The 26,355-nt window shown below is 57.0% G+C and overlaps 9 protein-coding genes across 9 annotated transcripts; 4 read left to right on the top strand and 5 right to left on the bottom strand.

The window, feature by feature from the left end:
- Window positions 1–2,354: 2,354 nt before the first annotated feature.
- CMQ_7542 (uncharacterized protein) lies at window positions 2,355–4,706 on the top strand (the record flags this gene model as incomplete). Its single annotated transcript, XM_014314547.1, has 3 exons — window positions 2,355–2,468; window positions 2,547–4,466; window positions 4,536–4,706. 3 exons carry the CDS (start codon window positions 2,355–2,357, stop codon window positions 4,704–4,706), a joined length of 2,205 nt encoding a protein of 734 aa, XP_014170022.1.
- A 798-nt stretch (window positions 4,707–5,504) lies between these two features.
- Window positions 5,505–6,664, bottom strand: CMQ_7299 (bis(5-nucleosyl)-tetraphosphatase; the record flags this gene model as incomplete). The annotated part of the gene is made up of 2 exons (XM_014314304.1): window positions 5,505–6,431; window positions 6,533–6,664. 2 exons carry the CDS (start codon window positions 6,662–6,664, stop codon window positions 5,505–5,507), a joined length of 1,059 nt encoding a protein of 352 aa, XP_014169779.1.
- Window positions 6,665–7,116: 452 nt separating this feature from the next.
- CMQ_7705 (inositol phospholipid biosynthesis protein) lies at window positions 7,117–8,189 on the bottom strand (the record flags this gene model as incomplete). Its single annotated transcript, XM_014314710.1, has 2 exons — window positions 7,117–7,685; window positions 7,751–8,189. 2 exons carry the CDS (start codon window positions 8,187–8,189, stop codon window positions 7,117–7,119), a joined length of 1,008 nt encoding a protein of 335 aa, XP_014170185.1.
- Window positions 8,190–8,825: 636 nt separating this feature from the next.
- On the bottom strand, window positions 8,826–11,199 carry CMQ_7556 (glycoside hydrolase family 55 protein; the record flags this gene model as incomplete). Its single annotated transcript, XM_014314561.1, has 2 exons — window positions 8,826–9,695; window positions 9,769–11,199. The coding sequence occupies 2 exons, from the start codon at window positions 11,197–11,199 to the stop codon at window positions 8,826–8,828; spliced, it is 2,301 nt and encodes a 766-aa protein (XP_014170036.1).
- A 3,335-nt stretch (window positions 11,200–14,534) lies between these two features.
- CMQ_7318 (f-box and wd domain containing protein) lies at window positions 14,535–17,250 on the bottom strand (the record flags this gene model as incomplete). The annotated part of the gene is made up of 2 exons (XM_014314323.1): window positions 14,535–15,594; window positions 15,650–17,250. The coding sequence occupies 2 exons, from the start codon at window positions 17,248–17,250 to the stop codon at window positions 14,535–14,537; spliced, it is 2,661 nt and encodes an 886-aa protein (XP_014169798.1).
- Window positions 17,251–19,544: 2,294 nt separating this feature from the next.
- CMQ_7653 (uncharacterized protein) lies at window positions 19,545–21,281 on the top strand (the record flags this gene model as incomplete). The annotated part of the gene is made up of 3 exons (XM_014314658.1): window positions 19,545–19,618; window positions 19,677–20,292; window positions 20,394–21,281. The coding sequence occupies 3 exons, from the start codon at window positions 19,545–19,547 to the stop codon at window positions 21,279–21,281; spliced, it is 1,578 nt and encodes a 525-aa protein (XP_014170133.1).
- A 278-nt stretch (window positions 21,282–21,559) lies between these two features.
- On the top strand, window positions 21,560–22,108 carry CMQ_7355 (uncharacterized protein; the record flags this gene model as incomplete). The annotated part of the gene is made up of 1 exon (XM_014314360.1): window positions 21,560–22,108. The coding sequence occupies one exon, from the start codon at window positions 21,560–21,562 to the stop codon at window positions 22,106–22,108; it is 549 nt and encodes a 182-aa protein (XP_014169835.1).
- An 887-nt stretch (window positions 22,109–22,995) lies between these two features.
- CMQ_7536 (vacuolar sorting receptor) lies at window positions 22,996–24,160 on the top strand (the record flags this gene model as incomplete). The annotated part of the gene is made up of 3 exons (XM_014314541.1): window positions 22,996–23,402; window positions 23,462–23,945; window positions 24,008–24,160. The coding sequence occupies 3 exons, from the start codon at window positions 22,996–22,998 to the stop codon at window positions 24,158–24,160; spliced, it is 1,044 nt and encodes a 347-aa protein (XP_014170016.1).
- Window positions 24,161–25,350: 1,190 nt separating this feature from the next.
- Window positions 25,351–25,929, bottom strand: CMQ_7410 (uncharacterized protein; the record flags this gene model as incomplete). Its single annotated transcript, XM_014314415.1, has 3 exons — window positions 25,351–25,368; window positions 25,425–25,666; window positions 25,722–25,929. 3 exons carry the CDS (start codon window positions 25,927–25,929, stop codon window positions 25,351–25,353), a joined length of 468 nt encoding a protein of 155 aa, XP_014169890.1.
- Window positions 25,930–26,355: the final 426 nt, after the last annotated feature.

The raw sequence follows: 26,355 nt of genomic DNA, 5'->3' as shown, positions 1-26,355 counted from the left end.
GCTCGCGAGGATTTGTTGAGCCCATCCTTGCAGCACACTGTACCGCCCTTTCTTTTCTTTTCTTTGTTACTTCTTCTGCTCCCTCGCATGGCGCTGCACTTCAGCTTCTCTTTTTCCTTTTTTTTTCCTCCACTTTCCTTTTTCCTGCACTGACAGCTTTCAGGCGCTTAGGAGGATTTTGCACACACAGCCAACACACGCACAGCCTTGCCTCTGCAACCCACACCCCCTTTACGAGACCACCCCGGCCCGTCGTTCGGGAAGCGGATCCGGCCTGTCATGGTCTAGTCCTCCATATGTGCAGCGCCTCTTGATGCTCACGTTAAACACAATTATAATATAGCCTCTCCCCTACCCCGGAAGTGCTTCCGTCCATCTTCGTCTAGCCGGTGTTTTGTTTAAACGACCTCGACTGCATAACCCCCCTCGCCAGACATCCCTGTAGTTGCCAGCTACCCCATGTAAAACTGTGCCGCGTGTCTGCGCGGCTGTCCGCTTGCCGGGATTTGACGAAGAGGCCCTGTAAGCCTACATAGTATTGCAGAGTGAGACATATTTTCTTCCATCCTCAAGCGACCAGCCCTCTGGCTTTCTTCTTCTTTGATCAATTGACTTGCAAGCGTTCCATATACAGAAGCCGCGGGTTTGATGAGGACGGCCCGTTATCTTTCTATATCCGTAACCGATGATATCCGAACAGTCATTTATCGACTTCCCGGACGGAGATACAGTGCCTTGCAAGTAGATACCAGGTCCAGAATGATTGACAACGCCTTTATCGTCTTGGAAGTTATGGTGCAAATGCGATCAGATGGCGGGGAGGCCAGAAGAGAGTAACAAACAGTCGACAGCAAGTGCAGTCTATATGCCTCATTTCTCACCCTGCTCACGTATCGTCGGTCTGCGCTCTCACTCTGCTTCATCCAGCAGAGAGATTCCCTCCCGCTTGAGGACACGCCGGAGTTGTTTCGGGCGAGCTGCATTTCCACTAATGCCCACACATTTCCATGTTTCCACCGTTCTGTGAGGCTTTGTAAGTCTCTGCCTATCGGTTTGGCGTTTCTGTCATATTTTGTTCATTTAGACCGTCTCCGTGTCTTTGCCACCCAGGTACTTGTCGTCTGCTCCCTGTCCGTGGGCCGCCAAGCCATGCACGTAGCATGGCGTCGCCGGGTGGAAGCTGGCCGGCCTTGACGGAAATACGAGGAGGTTGAAATGAGGCTGTCGTGGCGGTTGTGCAATCGGGACGAAGTCGAGACAACCAAAAATGATTTGCGACAGACCAATCCGAGGTACGCATCAGCATTGTGTATGTCTCTGTCGTATCTTCACATGTCCTACTCGCATTCAGGCCAACGGAGATGAGGTGAGAGGAGGAGGGTGCGATGGGACGGGACAGACGGAAGCCTGTGTTGTCGCTGCTGCTCATCTGGCTATAAAAGCCCGACCTCAGTCGTCGTCGTTGTTCGCCGTTGTTCTCTTTCTTTTTCTTCACCGCAATCATCATCGGCCTTCCTCTCTCATCTTCTTCTTCTCATTCTTCCCCTCTGCTCCATCTTCTCAGTACTCTTCTCGTCTTCGTTGAGCTCTGCAAAACGAAACTTTGGAGACAATATCCAGTTCGTTCTTCTTACACTTGTTACCCACTTGCCCTTCTTCTTTGAAATTCACAGATCTCCAAGCTCTTTTGGGGCTTAACCCAAACCCCCGCCAGTGTCAACTGACTGGGAACTTCAAACATTCATAGGATCTTGTCCTATCAAGAAACCATCCTGATCCACAAGAACTTTCTTCCTGTTCTTCCGCCTTCCATCTTTCATCAGATATAGCTTCACGTGTTCTTCTAAACAGCCTTGGAAGAAGCGGTGAGGTCGTGGGAGACACAAAGAGACACCTTTTGGACCCAAAAAGTGAACCCAAGGTACTGAGACCAAAGAACCACTAGTTGCAGAAAACAAAAAGCACGACAGAAACCAAAAATCCCCTCCTTTTAAAAAAAGACAAAAAAAAGCACACCGGTGGAGAATTCCATCCAAAAGAGAGAAGTATTCAACAGCAAAGCAAAAAAAAAAAGGCGAGTCAAAGAAACAAAGGGTCACAAGCTATGTTTTGCCTTCACATCCTCTCACCGCCAACATTTCAATCGTTTTCTAACGTTCTATATATCTAGAACCACTACTAGAAGTGTATATTCAACGACGTTCAAACTTCACCAACATTTTCATCTCTACAAAAAAATATCCCTAGCTAGTACTTTCGTCTACAAGACTAGTGTTGGAACACGAGCTGCAGCAAAGTACATCATTCAAGTCCAGAATTCAAAGTGTGTTGAACTCAGCCGAGCTTCCATAATCATGTCGATCAAAAACGAGGCTACGAAGGAGGAGCCTCTGAGCCCCTGGCTCTCGTATATTAATGTCGACGACAATGACATTTTCAGCTACAGCAATGACGCCGATCTCGGTGTTGTGAGTTTTTCCTCTTCCCTAGACTATATACATGCGTGCTAGAAAGCAGGATAGAAGCTGACGAAGCCCGTCGACTAGAAGTCAGACGATGATTGGGGAAGCGACCATTCAGAGATGCTTGAACCCGAGAAGCCGCACTGGCTCAAAACTGAGCCCACTGTGGCTCCTGATATTGTGACTGGGCCGACACCCACGAAAGAAGACCTGGCAAGCGAGGCTCATGCAGACTCCAAGGCGGACTACCACGTCGAGGCCAAGCTGGAGGATGTCGTCCCCGTCAAGTCGGATGTGGATAAGCAAGAGCGAGTGACTCTCAGGGACAATGGCAAGAACAAGGAACTCTGGTCAGTCAACGAGGACCTTGGGAACCTGTGTCTTGGGGATGTAGTGCTGAAGGAGGAGTCTTCCTCCAGCATCGGTTCGGCTTCGCTTGACAAAGTCTTCGATTCTGTCCTATCTGAACGGTACAATGACCACAGCTGGACGGATCCCAGGGTGATTCTCAGCGGGTCGTGCAGTACATCGCCGCTGTCGGACACTACTCTCGAGTTCGACACTCCGCCGAACTACATCAACAGCGCCTTGCTTAGGCGGTGCGGCCTTGCGGTTACGAAAGAAGAGCTAATTGCGAAAGAGGTGCTGATCGCTAAAGAAAATTTGATTGCCAAGGAGAAGCGAATGGCGAAGGAGAAGCGGATTGCCCAGGAGGAGATGATTGCGAAGAGGGAGCACAACGAAGCTGTCGGAAGTGAACTTCCCACTTTCTTCCCGCACGGCTATGAGACCATAGACAGCATGCAGCAGACAGAGAGGCTCAATGCCCTCATTCACGCAGAGGCGTGCAGAACTGAGGCGATGTACCATATGCAGGGCATCTCGCCGATGCTGCTTCAGGTCCAGCAGCAGAGCCCGTATCTTTGGGATGCCACCCCGGTGATGCCGACAACGGCGGAAGAGTTGGAGTATTGGGCGGCTCAGACGGCGAGCTACTGTGACCCGATGGCGTCGCAGCAGGCGCAGTTTGCGCCTCCTTTCAATACTGAGGATATGCGCGCGTTCTCGCCGGTGATGCCGGAGAGCGGCAACCAGACGGACCTGCCGATGTGTCAGCCGGTGACAGCCTCGCAGCCGCAGATGAAGACTGAAGAACAACCGCATTTGATGTCGATGGTGCCTTTGATTCCCATGGTGCCAATGGTGCCAACGATGGCAAGGATGCCAACGGTGCCTGTGATGGCCTCCTCCTTCCAGCCGAGCTACGAGGCCTGGGACAAGGAACCGCTCGACTATCGCATGAATGCCACGCTGGTCTCGTCGACATCGGCCCCCTGCCCATCCACCAGCCGCACTCAGCTGCCGGGCTTCAAGGGATCCGACTGTGAGAGCAGCGACGACAATGGCGGAAACGACAGGAAGGCCAGAAGCACGAGCCAGACGACTGGAGCCAACGGTGCTTCGCCCAGACAAAAAAGTCCTATCTACAAGACCCGTCGGGTGACGCGTCGCCAGCAGCAGCAGAAGGCGGGCAGCCTCGAGAAGAACGCCGAGATGGCATCGCGTGCTGGCGAGTCTTCGTGCCAGCCGTGTGCTGCTGGTCCCTCGTACCAGCACCGCGAGGCCGAGCCGTGGACGACGCTGCTTCCTCTCCGATCCGCCGTCACTATGGACGACATTGCGGCCGCTGGGCTTGGCCATCGGGACTGTCCTACCGGCCTCCAGCAGCAGACACAGTCGCTTGCGAGCCACCAGACGGCGCTGTCGCCATCGGCCGAGTCGCTGCTCTCGGAGGCAAGCCAGATGGCCCTGCAGAGCCAGATGGAGGATCGCCTGCGCAAGGACAACTTTCTGATCGAGCAGAAGCGTGCTGGCCTCACGTACAAGCAGATCCGCCGCCTGGGCGGCTTCCAAGAGGCCGAGTCGACGCTGCGCGGACGCCACCGCACGCTGACTAAGCCGAAGGAGGAAAGAGTCCGCAAGCCGGCCTGGACAGAGATGGATGTGCGTATGATGCTCTGTTCTGGATGTGCCGACCGGTGTGCCCGCCTGGGACTATACTGACGGCGACAGGACCATCTGCTCCGCCGGGCCGTGCGTAAGCTCAGCCGTGGTCGCGACAGCGCAAAGGCCAAGATCTCGTGGAAGGCTGTGGCGGACTATATTTACGACTGTGGTGGTTCGTATCACTTTGGTAACACAACCTGCCGCAAGCGGTGGGACTCTCTGGTGGCGCACAACTGAAGGAGACGGGAAGAACCAAAGGACAAGGGTATGAAGAAGGGGAGTTTTGGCACGACAATGGGAATTGAACGGAAGAACGGGGACGGGAATTCGACAAAACGAAGAAAACACGAAAAAACCACGAAAACACAAACTCACAAAAAAAGAGCGATACTAGTACGACAGCTGGGTTGGATGGGTTCAAACAAACGACAAGGGCAGAAAACAAAGGGAATGGGTTTTGCAATGGACAATGGACTGACGAAAAAAACAGAACAACAAGGGCAAGGAACAAAACGGGAGAGGCACAGCAGCAAATGGCAGGACAACGGAAGGTAATATGGGCATCCTTCGGGATATGGGACGGAACATTAGTTTAGTTTTAGGTAGTCTGTTACAATCCGATTTGTAATGGAACTTTCTTCGTGCCTAGTGATCTGTAAATTTCGAACGCGAAAGCTATCTTCTAAAGGAGAAGGAAACGAGGGGCATTATAAACTTGTAGTTACTGGGTCCAGTTGGTATTATACGAAAGACGTTTTTATACTTGGTATTTCTTCTCATCTCCTTGTCCTACATGTCTCTGGCTCTGTTTCGGGTTCCCGTCAGCAATATGTCCATGCTTTCCCTGATTGGTTCATGGTTGATTCAACTGCGCCGTCGTTGGCTGATGCAGGGTGCCATGCTATATAGTGCGAGAAATATTCTTTCGGCAGCTGCAAGGAGGACAAAGATTTTAGAGCCGATACATAACCAGTTATATACCACAGGGACACATCGAATATTCAGACTTCAGCATGCAGAACACAAAGGCTCCTGTTATGATGCGGACCCTTCTTTAGACGACGACACGCTCCCGGCGGGCAGACCGATCTGGCGCAGGATGCGAGTCAACTGGCCGGGATCCTGGCGCAGGGCCGACCACTCGGTCTCGTTCTTGACCAGCGCCGTGCCAGCCAGTACGGTACCGTTCAGTGAGAGCGTGCCGACGCTGGTTCCGTCGGACGAGGTGACAGCACTGCCCTCGGCCGTGCGCGGACACAGTGCCATTGTCTTTTGCGTGAGGGCCAGATTGTAGCTCAGGCGAGCAGGCACCTGGCCTTGCTCCTCGGCCATCCCGTCCTGTGCTGACAGGCCAGCAGCGACACATGCCTGTCGGTACAGGCGCAGATACAGGGCGTGCAGCAACTCGGCAGACGGGGAGGCCTCATCCCGATGTATGGGGGTTGTAGCCACGTGAAAGGGAAGCTCTGCCGGCCTTGTCGATGCTGCTGTCTGTCTTGTGAGCTGATCGACTGCGACGCCCCAGACAGACGCATCACTGCCGCTGCCGTCCTCGCTCAGGCCCTCGCGCATGCATGCCACAGGCAGCATCTGCAGGTGTCGGTGCGGCTGGCTGGCCCCGGAGTGGGCGCCACTGTTGTAAAAGACAAACAGCTCCTGGCCCTGGTCATGATACGCCTCGATGCAGGCATACGCTGCAGCCAGATCGTCGCCAGCCAGCAGGTGGCTCTGCGGCCGAAAGTCGACCGTTGCCAGGATAGCGTGGTCCCGGCAGATGGCAAACTTGTTGAGCACGAGGCGGTGGGCGGGCCCGATCTGCGACAGCACCAGGAGACCGGGCGGAGGGTTTTCGAAGGGGTCGAACGACGGACGCACCGATGTCGGTCCAGAATGGCTGGCGCTCTTGCTGGCGTCTGCTGTCTTGGGCTTCTTGGCCAGAGACGGGGCGAAGCGGAGCTGGAGCTGCACGCAGCAAGAAGGCAAGGGGGAAAAGAAGAAAAAGCAAATCAGACGACGGACAGACAGATAACCAGACAGAAAAAATATGCAGGGGTCTATCGTACCGGAATGCCATTGATGCGTAGGAGGGCCACTTGCGTGGGGAAGAAGGTGAGGTCGCCGGCAGCTCGGGCACGGGCAAAGGCCGTGCGGACGAGATCCGGCAGGTTGCTCGGGGCGCTGACCAGTTGCACCATTGCGAAAGAGAGAGGCTCGAATAATGAAGCTGAAAGGACGACAAGAGAGAGCTCGATATGGTTGATGCGCCTTCCGCAACAGTTCTGACCAGGCTGACGTCGTTTGATGTGGCATTGGTGGAAGGAGCGTTGGAGGTGGGGCAGCTAAAACAGGACGCTAGAAGCTCTCAATGGCCAGACGAGGTCATTGTCTACTATTGGGGGCAAACCACTGCTGCCAGTTCTTCTGTTCTTCAGTGGTCTGATAATTCTATTAAAGCAGCAAACGCATGCGTGTGTCTGCTATTATCTCGCAACATGGGAGTGGGCTGTTGTATATACAGTTCCGGGCGGTCGCCTACGTCCTAACGCCCCTCCATCACGCTGTCCTCTGTGCATCACCCCGGCTGATTCGTCGTCCAGACGGCCAGCTGTCCATGGCACAACCAAAGTGGCCAAGCACTTCACGTCCGCTACAGTCCCGGCAGGCCTACCACCCGTCGTACTGCCGGCACGAACCGCGGCACCACGTACACGCCATACAGACCGGCCAGGGCGACGAGCAGCCCACTAAGCTTCTCGAGCCCGGTGTGGAAGTAGATGGCCGTCATCAGCAGCATCCAGAGCGAGAGGACGAGAATCGTGCCGACGAACTGGACGCCGACCAGGGACAATCGAGCCGCAGACACGGCCTCGGCCTCGACCTCGGCCGTCTTGATTGCGCCGTCGGCCATGACGATGGTTCGGTCATCCTCTGGCTGGCGTCCATCACGACCTCTCTGGCTTTCGCCTCGTTCGCCTCGTGCCCGCAGCAGCACCCAGCCAACCTCCTGCGCCAGAAACGTGCTGCCCAGCACCAGCAGGAAAACGTGGCCGCTGATGTCGTGGCCACCGCTCCAGCGCCCACCCGCCCGCTTGCACATCGACGCCACGGCCACGGCCGCCAGCGAGGCTGCAGCCGTGGCCGCCGCCGAGGTCGCCTCGGCCACTCCCAGACCACCGTCGGCCTGGCAGCTACCACCGGTCAGTCGGAAGCTGCGGTCTGTCAATGGCGGGCCAAAGAACCACTGCGTCACCACGATCCACCAGGCCGTCACGAGCCCCCACCGGATGATGGCTGAGGCGCGCCGGAACCAAAGATGGTGTGCGAGGAGGACGTGCCGCTGACGCTGCGCTCAGAATCAGAAACAGTAAAGGATGGGTGCCGCAAGACAAACTGCGCAAAGGCGAGCGAGATCCAGAACCAGCCGCGCTTGACAAAGAAGACGTTGAGCACGTTGTCCTTGCGGGCAAAGTACGACGGCGCAGAGCTGACGACACTGGCGACGTCCGTAACACCGGTCCGTCCGCTGGGCGACAATAGGCTGAAGAGCATTCCGAAGAGCAGCACCACCGGAAACGCGGCCAGGAGGACGGCCTCGCGGTATGTCGGCAGGTATGGGCGGTTGCCCGCTGTCGATTTTGCAGTCACTTTCGCGCTCGGGGGGGAGAAAGCGGCCGGCGGCCTCGTCGAAGAGCTCCGGTCATTCTGTGCCAGCTCCGACATCTTGGGTTTTCGTCGCAGTTGGGGGGGTGACCCTGGCTCTGGTGACAACGAGGCCATGTCAGACAGATCGGAACGAAGAGAGAATGGAAAGGAGAGAACAGTTCAACGCCGATGCGCTAATGCAGAGACATGTGTTCTTTCGCGGAAAGTAGAGGAAGGGCGGACAAACTGTTTCGGAAGTCTTGCAATTATAAGAGACAGCAGGCACCTAGTCGACCGGGAGGCCGCAAAGGCGATGATGGAACAGATGGAACCAACTGGCACGTTGCCGTAATTAGCTGGACCATGACGTCTGCGACAGGAAGGCGCCACAACACCGCCACATTCGCCACACAAAGGCTGCAGCCTGCAGTACGGAGTACGGAGTACAGAGCAAGGATCGCAAGCTCGTTTATGTGATTTATTCTTATATGCATAAATACTTCAGCGCAACCAGTCCATTTCTCATGCAGCTCGCCCTGATATCTCATACCGCCAACGCCGGTTCTGTGGCTGAAGCCTCCTGGGATCCAAGCTCAAATAGACAGAAAAAAAGAAAGTAAAAGAAAAAAGACAAAAAACGAATGTAGAGAATTGAAAATGTGCTTTGCAAAAAAATGACATCAACGTTGCCAACCTCATGCCGCCCGTACCCTGTTACGATTCTGTCGACACCATGGCCAGCGTCGCGCAGAAGTTATTGCGGTTGCCGGAATCAAGCGCGACAGACTCGCCATCCAGCAAAACCATGTTGATAGAGGCCTTGGTGTTGAGCCCAAAGATGTGGACCTTCGACGACGACTCCAGGCTAACCATATTCTCCTGGCAACTCTCGGTCTCCAGGCAAGTCTGGTCGTAATTGTCAAAGAATGAATACAGACCGGCCCCATAGATGAAGACATCTGAGGAGTTGGCAACGCGAAGGCCCCACGAACGTGCACACGTGGCCGTCGTACAAGAGGAGAAGTCAGGATCGGACAGCGCGGTCTGCACAGCAAAAGGAGTGCGCGAGTCTGGGTTGCCCTGGAAGTACGGCGTCTCAGTCTGGATCAGGCCCATGTAGATATTGCTGGCATTGCTGAGCTGGTAGTTGTACAGCACGCTGTGTTCGGCTGCTGTGCCAATCATCCACACCGGGCCAGCAGACTCGATGAGCACACCACGGCCGTTGAACACGTTGATCTGTGCGTTGTCCGCTGCCGGCTCCAGGTCATGGTCTGCCACCCAGAACCAGGCATTTTCCACATACACAGACGAGGCAGAGGCAGTGATGTGCAGCAAGAGACCAGCGCCCAGGCACTTCGTATTGGCGGCAGCCGTGACATTGGGGTTCTTAGCGCACTCAGACAGTTGCAGGTCCGTACCGGCAGCACCGCCAATACGGACATGCACGTCCCACAGGCCGGCAGCACCGGCAGACGACCCGGCAAGGTTCCACTCGATCATTACCGCACCCGGCTGAGGACCCGCGGTAGCAAAGAGGAGGTCAGAAAACTCGGCAGAACCAGACTCACCCGGCTGGCCGACCTGGAAGACAGGCGTCGTGTTAGGCCGCGTTGGAAAAGGACGTGCTCCCACCAGCCATGATGACCGGCCAGACCTCGCCGGTGACGCGGACATTTTTGGGTACCTTGATAGTGTCGGTGACCAGGTAAGCGCCGTGGTCGAAGTAGACAATCTGATCCGACGTGGCGCTGTCGAACACAGCCTGCAGGGCTGCCGTATCATCCGTCACACCATCGCCCTTGGCACCCTTTGCCTTGACAGACACAAAGCTGCCAACATCAACTGTCTCGTACTGCGGGCGATTGCGGGAAAAAACATTGCCGGCAGAGTTCAACAGGCTGGCGGACTTGGTCACAGCGGTCTGAGAGCCGTGAACTGCCTCGGATGTTTTAGCGGAGCTTCCCGTGCCAGGGATGTTTCCCTGTGCCCACGAAGTGACCTTCACATTGCCAGCAAGGACGGTAGTATTGCTGCCATATGCGGCGACGGCAACCGGGACGTTACTCGACATGTCGACGTTGTCCAGAACCAGCGTACCATTAGTAGCGGATGTTGACGGACTGTACGCCGTGCGAACGCCAATAGGCGTGTTGGAGATAACACTGTCGACGAGCAAGACGGAGCCAACCGTCTGGGAAGTAGAGCCGCTGCTCATATCCACGCCAACACTGCAGTTGGAGATGGAGATGTCCTGCAGCGTCCACGCCCAATTCCAGTTCATATAAATGGCCGTCTGACAGTTTCGGAAGGTCATGTTTCGCGTGGTGAACTGCTGGTTACCGAAGAAGGCGCCGTATTGGCCACCAATGAAGGTCAGATCGGCCATGAAACCACCAGAGCCGTTGTCCATGAAGACCCCGACCTGTTTGTTGGATGGGCTGCTGTCCTGGGCCATGTTGAACACGATGTTCTGCAAGCTGGTGGCCTGGGCTACCTGCCAGTGGATTCCGGCACCCTTGGTAACGGGCATCTTGGTGAGGTCGATTTTGAAGTTGCGAACCTGGCGGAAGAAGTTGTTCTGGTTCACCCACCAGTTGGTTCCGGTGGTGTCATACGGATCGGAGTCAATGACCGCGATACCGACGAAGCTGGCACTTGCAACCAGAGTCGGCGGGTTGATGGCGTCGCCGACAAGCTGCGTGTAGTAGTACTGGATGATAGGCGTGCTCACAAGGTATGTACCAGGAGGGAAATATACGAGAGCGGGAGCCGTTGTCGAAGAGGAGCAGCCTTCACCGCATCGATTGCCGTCCGAAATGGCGAGATTGATGGCAGCCGTGTCGTCGGTCACGCCATCACCTACAGCACCATAGTCGCGTACATTGCGGTACACCTTGTAGCCAGAGGTTCCAAAGGCAGGGGCGCCGTTCCTGGCAATGTTCGCAACCCAGTAACTGGAAGTGGAAGTGCTGGTGCTGCGAGCAGCAACGGCAAAAGCTGTAGCAGCAGGAGCGGCGGCCACCGGAGTCGAGAAAAGCCGGGCCGCCAAGAGAAGAGTGCCCACGAGGCTTGTGAAAAGAAACATGTTTGCAATATAGAGCCAGCTAATGTGCGTGTGTCCTTGTTCTGAAGATTCAGTGTTGTCAGCTTTCTGTGCGAAGGAAAAGATAGTGTTTGATTGGGGAAGCATTCAGAGTTTTGGTTTGTAGTTGGGAGAGAAGACAAGATTCAAGAGAAGAGAAGGAGAAACAATATATAGACATGAGACATGGACACGGGTGAGCTTGTTGAGCTTGTTCAGCAAAAATGTGAGGTGGCCATGTGAACGAGACAATGGATTGGAGGGCTTGGATGTTATTGAAGGTGAGGTACAAGGCATTGGATGCCGTGCGAACAAAGGGATGTGCAAAGACACAAAGCATTGGCTAGGTTAAGAGGAATAATGGGCAAAGTAAAGTATGAATGGAGAGCTGGAGTCCGTGGAGACATGGGTGCAAGAAGCGATGTACATTAAGGGAGAGAAGACTTACATCGAATGGCGCGAGATCAAGTTGGTGTAATCAAACGGGAGCAGCGAAGTCAATGACAAGCTCGCTGTAAGGGATGATAATTCCAAGGAAGGGCGGTATGCAGAAATATAAATTGAAAAACAAATCGGTAAAAGGCCGTCGAGACCGAAGTAGGTGATGTCGATATTTTAGAAGGAGAAGACAGAGTACAACGTAATATGGTATTTGAAAACGTATAGCGGCCTGGAGGAGACGGGCATAGAAGGGAAAGGACAGGCCGAAGACAGGCCGAGAAGAGGGAAAAAGTACCACGGCCTCGGTAGGAACAGAGAGAGCGAGTAAAGGAAGGAACTCAGCGGCCCGAAAAGACACAGAATGGATGCATCGCGTTATAATATACGAAGAGGAGCGACCACAGGAAAGAACGACGTACCCCACATCTCCATAATGGCAAGCACAGTTAGCTGTTTTATGACACAGCCGACTTTACGATACAAGGAGGCCTTTCCATGGTTCGTTTCTGTCGCCTGGTCCAGTCGTCACTCAGCTCACATCCTCAGCCTCTACCCGAGCGGCTGGCCGGCGGTGCTATCTTGCAGGGATGGCTGGCTCTGGAGAGCATATTTCAGACGACGAGCAGGCGGCACGATGGCAGAGCCTGCCGTCCAACCTGACTGATCCCGCGCTTATGCTGAATGGATTCAGATCCAATCGATGAAACACCAGACACGCCGGCGCGAGAAAGCAACAAGGTTACGGAAGCCTGCCCCTCCCAACGTTCAGACGGCAGATCGATTGGTAGACGCGGCATGCCAGCGGTTCGTCAGAACGCAGCCGTGGCGGCCCAGGGGTTCGCTCTCGATGCAGCATCCATCACATTGGACCTTGGACGTCTTATACGCGCGGCTTGTAGCGAGATTGAGTTTATTCTGGAATTTAGTGGGCTTAGTACCTACTGTACCTGGTTACGGAGTAGCCCGCTGCTAGCGACAGCATGCTAGAAGAGGCAACGGTATGGCGATCGCTGAGAGGAGAACGAGAAAACATGGGGACTCATTTGCCGCTTTGGCCATAGTCTATGTAGATTGCTTCACATGCTACCTTCTCATCCACTCGGCACGCATTATTGCACCTCATCTCGACCGACCTTTTCCACTTTGTCAACAGAAGATACAAAGGGACAAGGCCACAGGACTTCTCCCCGTTTTTTCTGCAGCCAATTAGACCTCTAGATTCCTCGCAAGGAAGAGCCCCTCCTGTTTTACACCACTGCAAACGCGAGCCGAACGTTTCAAAACATCTTTGTCGCCGCCAACGAATGAGCGTCCGCTGGCAGCGCGAAACAGCGTCATGCGTCCTGCTCAGTATGCGATCGGCAGACACGGGGTCAGAAATGGGAAGCCCTGTGGAGTGGACTGGGGCGATGTCGATTTGGTCGATACGATGCTGACGAACCTGTGTATTGTAACATCATAGCTGTCATCCAGAGCCGCCCTGACCACCATGCATGACGTCCTGGTTGCACTGCCTTTATGCATTGCTGCAAGTGTCGGCACTTGCCATCTTGCCAGTCGTTATCGCCGACCAAGGCCTTTGACTTTTCCAGTCGACTTGCGGCGCCCGACTATTTTTGTTTTGCTTTGCATTTCGCCTTTCATGCATAGCTTATGCATAGCTCAGAACCCCGTAATAGAAAATAGACCTGCCGCATCATCCAATGCGACACCCCAACAGCCCGGACCTCGTTTGTTGGCAATGGCGCAAGAACCCCTGCAGCTCAGTCGCTTCCTCGGCCGTTGTGCCGCTTTCTGGTGGCCGGAGCGCTATGGACCATTAGGCAAGAGGGGCCTGATCTCCCAACCTCGTGTGGAAGGGAGGGAGGGTTACATCAATGTCTCTGGAGTTTGGTCGTGTTCTACTCCGTACCGTGTACGGACATCCGGGCTGCTAAGTGACCGAAAGTCTAATAAAACTGCATCCGACCAAAAGTACTTTGTGGCCCGGTGGAATATTGACCCCGAAGTACAGCCGCTTGACGACCTTTATCCTCACAAAGGAAGGTGAAAAGGTCACGGGGAACAATACTCGTGGACCGCAATTATGGCTGGTCCATCTGGTATGTGGTGAGTTCCCATGCTAAATTGCAACACATGTCTTGGCTATCGGGGTGCCGGCGTCTTCATCTGCAGGACAGTCCCATTTAGCATGTGGGCTGCCTAGAAACAACTACCCAGAAATCAAGGCAAGAAGGGATGTGATTGCTTAAGGTGTGCGAAATTGTTGTACGGAGTAAGAACCTCGAAAAAAGAGAACATGTCTTGCATGCCGCTATGTTCAGGAAAGTACCAAACCTATCTAATATATGTGTATCCTCATATAATGTATATAAAACGCCCCCGGCGATGCTGTGCTCCAAAATGAAAGGGAAAACGGATGAAACAGAAAAGCAGTGCAGGCACCGGGAAACCAAAGCCCAGAGTGCCATGACCAGTAAACAGAGCATTGTTTACCACATGACAAGCGGTATCAGAAGGATTGAGACTCCAAAATCCAATCAAAGTCCTTCTTCCAACTTGCCCACTGTCCAAACGAGTAAAAACAAATGAAGCTTTCGCTCCTCTGCCTATGCTCCATTACTTGGTCGTGTCCAGCAGCCGAGTGGATGGAGGAAAGCAGCCAGAAACGTCAATAAAAAGGGTAGCAAAAAAGTAGAAAGTATGTAGGAAAGAATAGAAAAAAGTGGAAAACGGAAAGCAGTGAGAGGAAGAGAAAGGTCGAAGTAGCGGAAAAAAACAGAAACAAGCCCAGAAGCGATCGATCTTTTAGACTCCATTTCCAAGGTGAAAGAACAAAAAAAAGAACAAAAAAAAAAAAAAAAGGGAAGACAACAAAACCCAAGAATGCGAGTATATCAGATGTATCCGGCCGGATGCTGTGGCTCTGCGCCGTGTCCGGTCGTCGACGACGTCGCCATCGGGTCGGCCTCACTGCCACCGCCCATGACGCCGTCCGGATTTGCCGTCTCGAGCATCTCGATGCCGTCGATGCCGGCGCCAAAGTCCATGATCAGCACCTTGGGATCCTGGCCCGTGCTGACGATGCGACGGTAGTCGCTCTTCGCGCTGAGCACCCAGCTCTGGTGCCACTGGGGAAAGTCGAGCAGCTGCTGGCCGGTGGCCATGTCAAAGACCTTGATGTCGCGATCGTAACTGCCGCTGACGAGGCGGCCCGAGACGGAGTCGATGTGCAGGCTGCGCACCAGGTTCTCGTGCGCCTTCATGGCGCCGACGCACTCGCCCGTGTTGGCGTCCCAGATGCGGATCACGCGGTCGTTGCCGGCCGAGGCCACAAACCGGCCATCCTCGGAGAACTGGCTGCAGGCCAGTCCCTTGGTGTGGCCCGTCAGCTCGCGGATCGCCCGGCCGGTCTCAATGTTCCACAGCTTGACGCGGAAGTCGCCCGAACAGGACACGATCGTGTTGCCGCGCATCTGCACCGCGTTCACTGGACCCGAATGGCCCCGCAGCTGCTTCAGCATCGCCCCCGTCTCCCGGTCCCACACGCAGATGCTGATGTCTTTGCTGCACGTCACAATGTGCCGGTCGTCAAAGCAGAGGTCGAGCACTGCTGCCGCATGATGTCGCAGCCGCCGCACCGGCCGGTACCCCGACTTGACCGAGTACACAATGCACGACGAGTCCGACGAGCCCGTCACCAGCATCCGGTCATCGTACTGCAGGCACAAGATCGACGCCGAGTGGTGCATCGGAAAGCTTACCGCCGCCGGCATGCTGCATGAGCTCCGCGTGTGGTACGCCGTCGTCACGTAGTGCGCCGGCTGACCGTGTTCGTCGATCAGCAGCTTCGAGTCGTGCACCACCGACGGCGGCCCGATCACCAGCCGGCACTCGAGCGTGTGCATGTCCCAGATGCGGATGGTTCTGTCACGTGACCCCGTAATGATTTTCGTCCTATTGGCTGAGTTAGTAATGAGTCGAAGATCAGAAAGTAGGGCTGAGAACCTACTCATCAAACTGTAGACAGTAGATGCTGTCCGAGTGGCCATTGAGGTATACGGGCCGCGTCTTGCCCTGCTTCCAGCGGCGGTCCAGCTCCTGTTTGACGCGGTAAATCTGGCGCCAGTCGCAAGACGGCTGGACAGCCGGGATGCCCTGGCCAACGCCGGGACGCACCGGAGCACTGGTGGCATATGTGGTTGTCTTTTCGTGCAGGAAGGACTCGCGCCAAATGTGCTGGTTCTGCAGGACGCGGTGCCACTGTCTGGACACGCGGGAAGCCGCGGCCAGGCCGGCAGCATCTAGATGGGACAGCACCATGATGGACAGCTCCACAGGCAGCTGGACGATGAAGTCGACCTTGCTGATGGGCGCCTGGCCACCGTCGTCTAGCAGCATGCCACTATCCATGCTGGCGTTGAGGAGGTAAAGGGTGCTACCGTCGGCGCTGCTCTTGGCGCCGTCAATGACGTCTGGATCCGTGGCAGTGACGGCGATGCCGATGCCGCTCTCGCGGTCGTTGCCGTACTCGTCGGGGTGATGGGGCCATTGTTGCTGCTGGTGCTGGTGCTGCTGGTGCTCCTGCTGCTCGTCCTGTCCCTGCTGCTGTTGCATCTGGAGCATGTCGCTTTGGAAGGCAGCAGCAGCGGCAGCGCGGGCAGCACCGCCGGTGTTGAGCGGAATAACAGGCGGCCCGACGCCGAGGTTGAGAGGACCTGTCGGCGACAGCGGGATATCGTTGGTGGAGAGTGCGGACAGCGGATCGCTAGCGGGCGAGTGGCTGGACAGCGAGAAGAACATCATTTCGCGAGGGCTTGGCATGGCTTCTAGGGGATGCGGCAGCGACAGCGACGGCTGCTGTTGGGAGCCGTGTGGGTGGTCGTAGAACATATGTCCCTGGGCCGGACCGAGGCCGTTGGGCAGACCGAGGTGGACATCAGAGTCGAAGACACGCGAGTGGCGGAAGCTGGCAGCCTGGCGGAGGCGTCTCCAGCCGGGAAAGACGTGGGAGGCATTCGGGCGGGGGTCGGCAGCAGGCTGAGTTGAGGCCGAAGTCGACTGCTGGGCTGCAGGCGCATGGGTGGTCGAGGGTGGCTGTGTGGGCACGGCCAGGCGGCCCGACCATGGATGGGAGGACGACAAGGGCGTAGGTGCAGCGACAGACTCGTCGACGGGGGCCTTGTCGGGGGTCGAGAAGGAGGGCCGGCGGCTCATGAAGCCGTGGAGCGAGACGGAAGCACGGCGGATGATGCCCTTGATGGCCTTCTTGCCGTGTGACGAAGACGAGTGGGCGGCCGGCTGATTGTGAGGGGCAGCCGTGGCCAGAGACGCTTCTTCGGTCCGTCCTGGCTGTCCTGGCTGTCCGTCCGAATAGATGCTGTCGTTGAGGACGCCCCAATGCGCAGGAAGGCCGCTCATGGACTGGCGGCCACGGAAGCCACTCCTGGTGGTGGCAAAGCGGAGTTCGTCGACGCTCATGTGGCTCGCCCGTCTGTCGGCGCTGGCGGCATCACGTCCGCTGCCCAGAGACAGGTCGCCAAAGTGGGCAAAGTTGTCCTCGCCAAACATGGCCGACTTGGGTCGGTTTCGCCACGAGAAGAGGATGCTCATGCTCCGTGAGCGAGGCAGCGAGGCGGCCTGACGGCGGCCAGCAGGACGCGGGGACGGGACGTGCTGACGATGATTGCTGCCGTTGCTGCTGCTGCTGTTGGCTCGCTGGTGAGCGATGAAGCCGGTGTCAGCGACATCGTCGGCACGATTACCGCTACCGCTGCCGCTGCCGCTGCCACTGCCACTGTCGATGCCAATGCCAATGCCGACACCATTGCCGTTGCTGCTGCCGTAGGGGAGGGGGAGAGAGGGGGAGGGATCCGGGGCCGTTGCAGCCCAGTCGGACATGGGAAAGATGCGTCGCGTCATGGTCGTCGTCAGAGAGGAGAGAAATGAGGCGAAAGCGGAAAAAAAAGAAGAGCAAATAAAAGGGAGAGAGAGGGGGGGAGGAGAGGACGAGGTCGGCCGGACGAGGACGTCGTCAATGACAAGAGGCGCTCGCGAGACGGTCAGCTCGTCATGACAGGGTTTCGGCGGATTTTGTTTTGCAGCTTTCGTCAATGTGGAGGTGGGCAATGCGATGGATGGGACAGGAAGAGAGTTTCGGAGGACTGGTTTTGTTTTGGTGGCCCGACAGGCCGCCAGAAAGAGCGTAGGGGCTTGAGCGTGCTGTTTCCGGGTCCAATTTCCAGCTACAGCGGGGTTTCCGGTGCAGTGCAACCAGAGAGGAGCCCCTACGCGCACCCTATATTATTTCCGCGCTTGGGCAACAGAGGGGTAACAGGGCAACAATGAGTGAGGAAGTCGGCTCCGGCTACGGAGGAGAGCCGAGATTGGATTACAGGGAGCAACTTGAAAAGTACGGGGGATTGCAGGGAAGCACGACAGAAGACAGGTAGCCGATGTACTCGCAGCGCTTGAAAGTCGGAATTTCTTCCAACAAAAAGGGGGGCGAAAAGCGTTGGTTGGGCAGCAGGCGAGGCTCTTTGGGAAAAGCCGTTCTCTCGAGCGTGGCGAAAAGGGGAGAAAGAGGGAAACGGGAGGGCCAGCGACGGAGGGGACAGCTAACGATACTTCTGTTGTCGGCGAATGGCGATGCGCGGAGGTGTTTTTTTCTTGCTTTTCTTTTTTGTCCATGACTTATTTTTTCTTCCCATTTTTTTCTGCCAGATGCAATGCAGAGGCCTGAAACCGCCACCGGAGTTTGTTACTCGGCGGTCTAGGAGTCGACGGAGAACAGGCCACTCCGCCTTTTTCTTTGTGTGTCCTGCATAAGAGCTGCAGCACACCGATAGTGGAGCGAAGAAGACAACCGGACCGCCGAGGTGGAAAGGAACGAGGTGGTAATGCAGACGAGCCGATGCAACGCTGACTCTCAGGGCCGGCCATCTGCCAGAGAGCAGAGAGGCCGTTGACTGAGGTGTCTTGCTGTTGTGTTGTCTCACCAGGGGAAGGTCGCAATCACCGTTAACAGTAGCATTTCGTGTATCTTCCTATTGCGACGATTGCCAGCCCCTGCGAGGAAACCAAGAGGCTGGAACCAAGGCTCCGTGACGACGACCCCTGCTCTGTCTGCCTTCTTACCACGTACCGATCTGACCGCTCTCCTCTTCGGTCACACGCCGATCCATGGAGACCCGGCGGCATCCACCATCCACCCGCCCTAATGGAGTAGATGAGCTGTCCAATCGAGAAGGATTACCCCAATCGAGCAGCGTCTGTCTCGCTGCCTTCCCTTCTCCCACGAGAACCTGCTCCTGCACGACCACTCTGTCCCCCCGTCGTCTCCTTTTCCCGTCATTTTCTCCCGCACCTTGCGCCCATGGCCTCCCTAGCAGCCTTTCCGTACAGAGTAGTGCATCTCCACTCGAACCAAGCTGGACCCGTCCGCTAGACGCAGGGAGTTGCCGTTTTTAGCCCACTTGTCATGGGGTGTCGCCATGCCGACCTCTCCCCTTTCCCTCACCTCTGCTTCCGTGCATGTAACGTATGTACGTCGTACGTCGTAATGGGCGTTGCGGTGGCAGGGAGGACGCAGTATGAAATAGCCGGTGCTGTCCGGTGCTGGCGAAGATGCGAGGAGAGTGAGAGTGCAGTTTGTCGCATCGAGCTGGACGACGGCCATTATCAGCACACCTCTTGTCGTCGAGGCCCATCCGTCGCTTTTCCTGTCAGCTGCCAGACCGCCTCCCAAAAGGAAAAGAGCAGAGAGAAGAAGGAAAGAAAGACCAGACACCACGCCTTTTCTGCCTGTCTCAGTCCGAGGACAACAACAGGTACAAATACCGGCGACCGCTCGATGGAAGACGCTCGTTGGATGGAACTTGCCCCGACATCCTCCCGACTCGCTCACGATGCCTTGCGGTAACTCCTTCGCCTCGTCGCTTTCCTGCCTGAACCTGTTTGGTTCAGGAGATGGGAGCCTACGGTAAGAGAATACGTCGACAGAGGAGCCTGACCCGAGTGTTGAGCTGATTCATGTGCAGGGCCATGTTCAAGAAGAAGACCTTATTCGCACGCAGCAGAAGATTACGAGCTCGACAGAGCCCGGACACGGAGTGCCTGTTGAGAACGAGAAGCGAAAGCGTGGTTCCGACAGACGAGAAGCAGGAGTCGCGGGAGCGGTCGTCGGTCTCGTTTGCGGCCTTTTGCGACGACGACGAAAAGGAGGCAGCAGCAGCAGCGGCAACACCGGTGCGCCAGCAGAGCCGATTCCTGTCGTTGCCGCAGGAGATCCGTGACGAGATCTATGCGCACGTCTTCCGGTCGACGCGGCTGGCAATGGGTCGACGGATCAGCTGCTCGACAGCCGTTCCTGTTTCGGCGTATGGCCACCATGATGGCCACCATCGCCACCACCACCACGAGCACGACCAGGCCGGCGGCCACATCGACATTACGCGCATCCGGCCGGCGCGCCACGCGCTCGCGCTCTTCCACGTCTGCCGCCAGGTGCACGCGGAGCTGCACATCGACGATGCGTGGTTGGGTCACGTGCTTTGGGATTTTGCCGACCTCGCCACGATGCTGGACGTGTTGGGCGGCACCTCGGGTCCGGCGAGCCCGCTGGCCACGACGGCTGGCCGCGGACGTGTGCGTCAGGTGCGTGTGCGTGAGGGCGGTCTGGCACGCACGACGCCGCATCGTGGCCGCTGCGGCTTCCTGGTTGGCGCCCTGATGCGGCTACTGCCCCGGCCCTGCAGCTTGACCGCCTGACCGTGCTGCCGGCGCTCAGCTGCCGGCTGCACGGCACCGCCTGCTGTTACGGCGCCACTACGGGTGGTGGCAACGGCCGCGTGGCCTCTCATGACGTGCTGGCCGAGCTGCTGCGCACCGGCCGCGGCTGGCGCGAACTCTGCTACGTCCACCACGACGTCACTATGCTGGCGGCCGACCGACGACGAGGCACCACCAGCCATGCTGCCGGCCATCGTCGACCTCCCGCACACGGTCGCCACCGGACCGACCCCGGCCACCGCGGCCACGCTCTCGAGGCCATGATGGTCAGCATGGGCTTCTGGGATGACAACGAGGCGGACGACGACGTCCTCCTCGACCGCTCCGCCGCTCCGGCCCGCCATCACAGCCCCTCGTCTACCCCCCGGTCTCCCCGTCCCAGCAGCATCTTCACGGCCTACGCTGAGTCGAAAAAGTTCCGCCTGCCCGGCTGGAGAGCCTTGCTGGCTGCCCGTGACGACAACGCAGACACGACGGCCGACACCGATTCCGCTGACTCGCCGCTTCCTACCTCCGTCGACGTCTACAACATGCGCGCCGGCCAGACCTTGCGCCCAATCCGCACCCTCGCTGACGTCTACACGATGCGGCTGCGCAGCGACGATTTTGTCGTGGTCGCCCGTCGCGAGGACAACCATGCCGCCACCACCGAAGACACGGCCTATCCCTACGTCGACGGCGACCCGCGCACGCTTGGCTATGGCACCACCTGGGAGGAGCTGCGGTCCTTCCTCTTCCCTTGGGACTACATCCCCGAGACCCGGCACCGGTACGATCGCTACACCCACAGGGATGAGTACGTCGTCGGCCCGCTGCGACATCCCAACGGCGAGTTTGGGCCCAGGCGGAAGTGATTCTGCGTTGGTAGTTGTGTGACGACTCTACGAAACGTCGGTTATGACTCATGAATGATTTCCTATCAACAATACGTCGCCTAATATACTTTCACCATACATTTTAAATTACCTCCTACAAACCCCGTATTGTAGACAGATATACACGTGAAAGTCTGCTCTGCTGTACCCGATGTGGGTCTGCTTACTAAGCGTACATTCACACAATCGTACATTTCCGACATCATGAGTTTTCCGTCTGAGAAAATAGCACCTCCTCCTCCACACCTGTCCAGACGATGTCGACACAACAGCGCCCACAGCCCGCAAAGGCAGCGGCGGCTCCCTATGCGGTGGCCAGGCTGCCCACCGCCACCATCGGTCTGCCGGTCACCTACCGCCTCTTCTTCCTCCTCTTCGAGCCGCTCTCGGCCCTCGCCGGCGCCTACTTTGCCCACTTTGCGCAGCACGACTACCTGACGCTCACGGACGCGGCATCAGCGCCGGCGTCGGCCGTCGAGATCCCCCGCGCCACCGCCGTTGTACTCTCGCAGCTGGCCAACCTGTACTTGCTCTTCGCTATCAACGAGGCGCTGGTGCTGCGCTCGACCGCCGACCTGCGCGTCTGGAAAACGGTTCTGTCTGGGCTGCTGCTGGCCGACTTCGGCCACCTGTACGCGCTTCGCCCGCTCGGCCTGGACGTATACTGGCGCGCTGACCGCTGGAACGCCATGGACATGGGCAATGTGCCGTTTGTCTACCTGGGCGCCTGCATGCGGATGGCCTTTTTGGCCGGCATCGGGCTCGCGCGACCCAGCCGTGGACAGGCCAAGCCGAAGAAGAACTAGGGCTCGATGTTGCGGGCAGATGGCGGGTGGCTGTTGGCTGGTGGCTGGTGGCTGGTGGCTGGCAGCATGGATACGACACCTGGCAAAAGACAGTTGGGGCCATGGTCACGGTTCGGACTCAATGGAACGCCAGCAAAGCAGCCACCGTACCTGGAGTCATTGGGACACATCGAAGCTGCCAGGCGCTGGGCAGGCTTCACCCGTGTGGTCCATGATGTTTTTCGTGTATATACAGTTAGAATTCGGACGAGTGCTGGTTCACTTATACGAGCCATGCTCGCACTGTCAATCCATCCGCAACAAATACATAGCGTCCTGCTTAGCGTCTCCCTTGCCACATGCCATATTGAAACAGTGCGTGGAAAAATAACTGACATTCGGCCACCGAGACAGCAACGGCGATTACATAAGCACAATTGGCGCAGCCAGGCCAATCACGCATCGGCCGAGCTCCTCCTTCCCCAAAGCCACAGTAGTCTTTCGAAACTGTACCTGTTCACGATAGAGCCACTAGCGACCATTGCTTGCCTGAGGGTCCCATCGATCGTAACAACATCCGACACCCCCGCCGCCCCTCCCATCGCGTTCGTCATCGGTTATTGCGTTGCATGCTCCTGCCGTCTCCAGCAGTCCCGGACAAAGAGTCCTGTGCCGCAGCACGCGCGACGCCATTGACGAAAGCGGCCGCCTGCAGACGCGACATCAAGGCGACAGGCGACAGTCGACAGTGACGACAGACATACCGGAGGTACCAGAGATACGGGAGAAAAAGATACAGGGAGGAAGATACCAGAGAGAAAGTCACAGAAAGATACAAGGACAAAGACCAAGGAAAGACCAAGGAAAACCCAAGCAAAAGAACAAGAATCCAAACCATCCAGACGACAATGCTTCTCCGCTCACAAATGCTGCTGGCAGCAGCCGCGGCCCTGCTGTCAGCACTGCCTCTCGTGGCCGGCGCGCCTGATGCGCCGGCGGCCTCGCCGACCAAGACGACGTCCAAGACGGCGACCAGCACGACGATGACGCTGCCGTGCACGGCGTCGTCGACGAGCGGCGCGTTCTATGACCTGCGGCCGGACATTGCGGTGGCGCTGGCGCCGGGCGGCAAGGCCAAGACGGGCGTGCAGACGACCGACTACGCCGCCCGTGGCTACGACTACGGCGCCAACTTTACGCTCAACATCTGTGCCCCGGTCGTCGAGCCTGTCTCGGGCGTCATGGGCGTGGACAAGAACCTGTGGGCGAACGTGAGCGCGTACTACAAGGTCAAGGACGAGATCTTTTCTCTCGGGTGCGTTTTGTTTCTCGGGTCTTCCCTCTTCCTTCTTCGCCCTTGCTAATACCATCCAGACAACAGTCGACCTTGCTGACGTCGCGTGGCCGCGAGCTCGTCCTCCAGTACTCGGGCGGATCGCCGTGCCCCGACCTCAGCAACAAGTCCGGCAAGGGCCACGGCGCCGAGCGGATGCGACGCGGCAGCACCGGCAGCACCGGCAGCACCGGCAGCACATCGACAACCCGCCGCAAGTCGGCCACGTTTGCCTTCCTCTGCGACCGCGACCCGGTCGACAACCTGGCACACATCTCATACGTCGGCGCGGTGGACGAGTGCGCGTACTTCTTCAAGATCCGGTCGCAGCACGCGTGCGCGGGCGCGGAGCCGCACAAGCCCGGTAGCGTCGGTCCCGGCGGCGTCTTTGCCATCATCTTGGGTGTCGCCCTGATGGTCTACTTCATCGGTGGCGTCGTCTACCAGCGGACGGTGGCCCATGCGCGTGGCGCCCGCCAGCTGCCCAACTATGCTCTCTGGGTCGGCATCTGGACCTTCTTCCGGGTGGGTCTCGTCCATCTCCTCTTTTTGCCGCGGGCTGCCCTGTCGGTGCTAATGCAGGCCAGGACCTCTTTCTCATCCTGACGTCGTCGTGCCTGCGCCTGCTGCCCTCCCGTCAGGGCTATCGGACGCTCTCGACCTCGCCCAGCGGCCGCAGCCGCAGCCGGGAGGACGAGAACCGGCTGATCGACCAGCTAGACGAGGAGTGGGACGATTAGTGTCCTGTGAAGCGCCGCCTGTACGATTCTGTTCCGTTGTCGTGCTTTTCCAGTTCGCGATGTGCGTGAGACGCCTCTCTCTTTCGTTGGGGCAGCTGTCTGTGGCAGCCACTGGTTTCCCCTGTCTTTGCAGCCCGTGATGCTGTGCTATCCATTTTTTCCTTTGTCCTTGGGCGTTTACTGGCCTGTACAGTTTTGTCTTCTGTTTGTTTCGGATACCTGGTAGACACTGGATAGAGATGAATGGAAAATCAGAGTACGCGTACGCATGTCTGGTCGCGCAACGACGTAACATTGTAACTTTTGCCTTGTGGCGGTTGGAGCTAGCTGATTTGTCAGCATTTCCGACAATGTTTTCTCCTGCTTGATCTGTTAGAACTGCCATACTGCAGCAAACAGACTTTCCTGTCTGGTCAGGCCTGTACAATACGATATACGACAGTGTGAATGTCCTGCCATTCTGTGCTGAAAACTCCAACCTGTTCCCTAAACATCCCAGGTGACCCGGAATACATGCGGCTGAAGAGGACGCCTTGCCTGCTTGCGTTCTCTGGGCGTCTCATTTCTCGCTTATTTAGGCCAAGACCAGACAGGCCGGTCTGGATGCCCTACGACGGAAGGGTGCCGCCCCCGACCAGACAGGGTCGTCTGATTAGACCGGTCTGGACCTGATCGACTTGTCTGTCTAGGAGCTGCATTACATGGGAGGTGGTGGTTGCTCCTGGGCGTCACCGACTGCCCTGCTTGGCGAAGCCGTGGTCGCGTAGTCGTCGTATGGCCATTCCCGTTCCTCTCTGGTGTCGTCCCGTCCTGGTTCCTTTGCATCTTTTGCTGTTTGGCCGTCTTGTCTCGTCGTGTCATCACTTGGTCATCAGCATCTCCTTGCAAGTCTCGAAGTCGTCTTCGCTCTATCATCTCCACATCTCTTGATGCCCTATCTCGTCGAGACACCCTCCATCTCATGCTCCTTGTCCGCTCCGTGTATGTAGCGCGTACTTGCTTTAGCAAAAATAAGTAAATAATATATCTCAGCTAGGTCGCAATTCTATTGCTACAAACACTGCATGCTAGTAGAAATGCATATTCAAGTCATGGGCAAGTGATTTTATGACATATGTAATTAACGGCTTTGTCCAAGAATGCTTGTATCAATTGCCGAGCAACGTCTCTAGAGACTCGAATTTTGGCGTTTAAGAGGGAGGAGTGATCTGTTATTGGTCAGAGTTAAACAAACAATAACAAAAACAACAATAAAATCACGTACCTGCCACACGTTCAGCGATACCACCCCGTCGACCAGGCCGCCGGTGGCGTAGCCGACCGCCTTGTTCAGCCAGCCGTACTTGGTGCTGGCCGTGTCGAAGATTACGTTGATGTTGGGCGCCCGGCCGCTCTCGGTCACCAGGATGGTGTCGCCCTCGACCGTCTCGAGCACGTAGACGGCCTTGGGGTGGAACGTGTTGTTGCTGTCGACGACGCCGTAGTCGATGCCGGTCGTGACATTGCCTGTCGAATCAGCATTGGCCACCATATTGTCCTCCTGCCTCCCCTCTGGTCGTACCTTTCATCTTGGGGCCGGAAAAGGCGCCGCCTACGATCGGCTGCACGGTGCGGAAACCCTGCGGCGTGGCGCCGATCGCGTACTCGGCCCCGTTCGTCAGGTTGAGGCTGTACAGGAAGCTCAGCGTCGGCGCCGGCGGAGGTGCGGCGCAGGAGCCGGTGACAGCCGACACCAGCGTGATGGCGGCAACAAAGACCTTTACGAGCATCGTGGCAAGCAGGAAACGAGATGGGCAAAAAGGGAAGCAAAGACGTGCCGAAAACGATAGACTGAAACGAGTGAAAGCAGCCGTGTAGAGCTGGCAAAAACGGACACTCGGCCGAAGGCCATCTTTGTCTGGACAGCGACGGCCAAGTCTTATACCTCTGGGATGCAGGCAAAGCCGGCACTGAGACAATACATTGGGAGCCGAGATGGGACAGGCCCCAGGCCTGCGGCCTAAAGAGGCTTCTTCTTTGGTCTCCCATCACACCGCGACATGGCTGACGGCAGACGACTGTTCCGGCCGTGGCAGCAAGACCTCGCTGGGATTGGCCAGTCGGCATGTACTAGGCAGCATGGACCTGCATGCGGAATAGGTGCCAAGGTACGGATGACACCCAACAGAGACAGCTGGCAGACTACTGTACAACAA

This window comes from Grosmannia clavigera (genome assembly GCF_000143105.1).
Source record: "Grosmannia clavigera kw1407 unplaced genomic scaffold GCSC_173, whole genome shotgun sequence".
NCBI classification, from domain to species: Eukaryota; Fungi; Ascomycota; class Sordariomycetes; order Ophiostomatales; family Ophiostomataceae; genus Leptographium; species Leptographium clavigerum.
The sequence above is the reverse complement of the archived record's forward strand: the minus strand, read 5'-3'. Positions and strand labels throughout refer to the sequence as shown.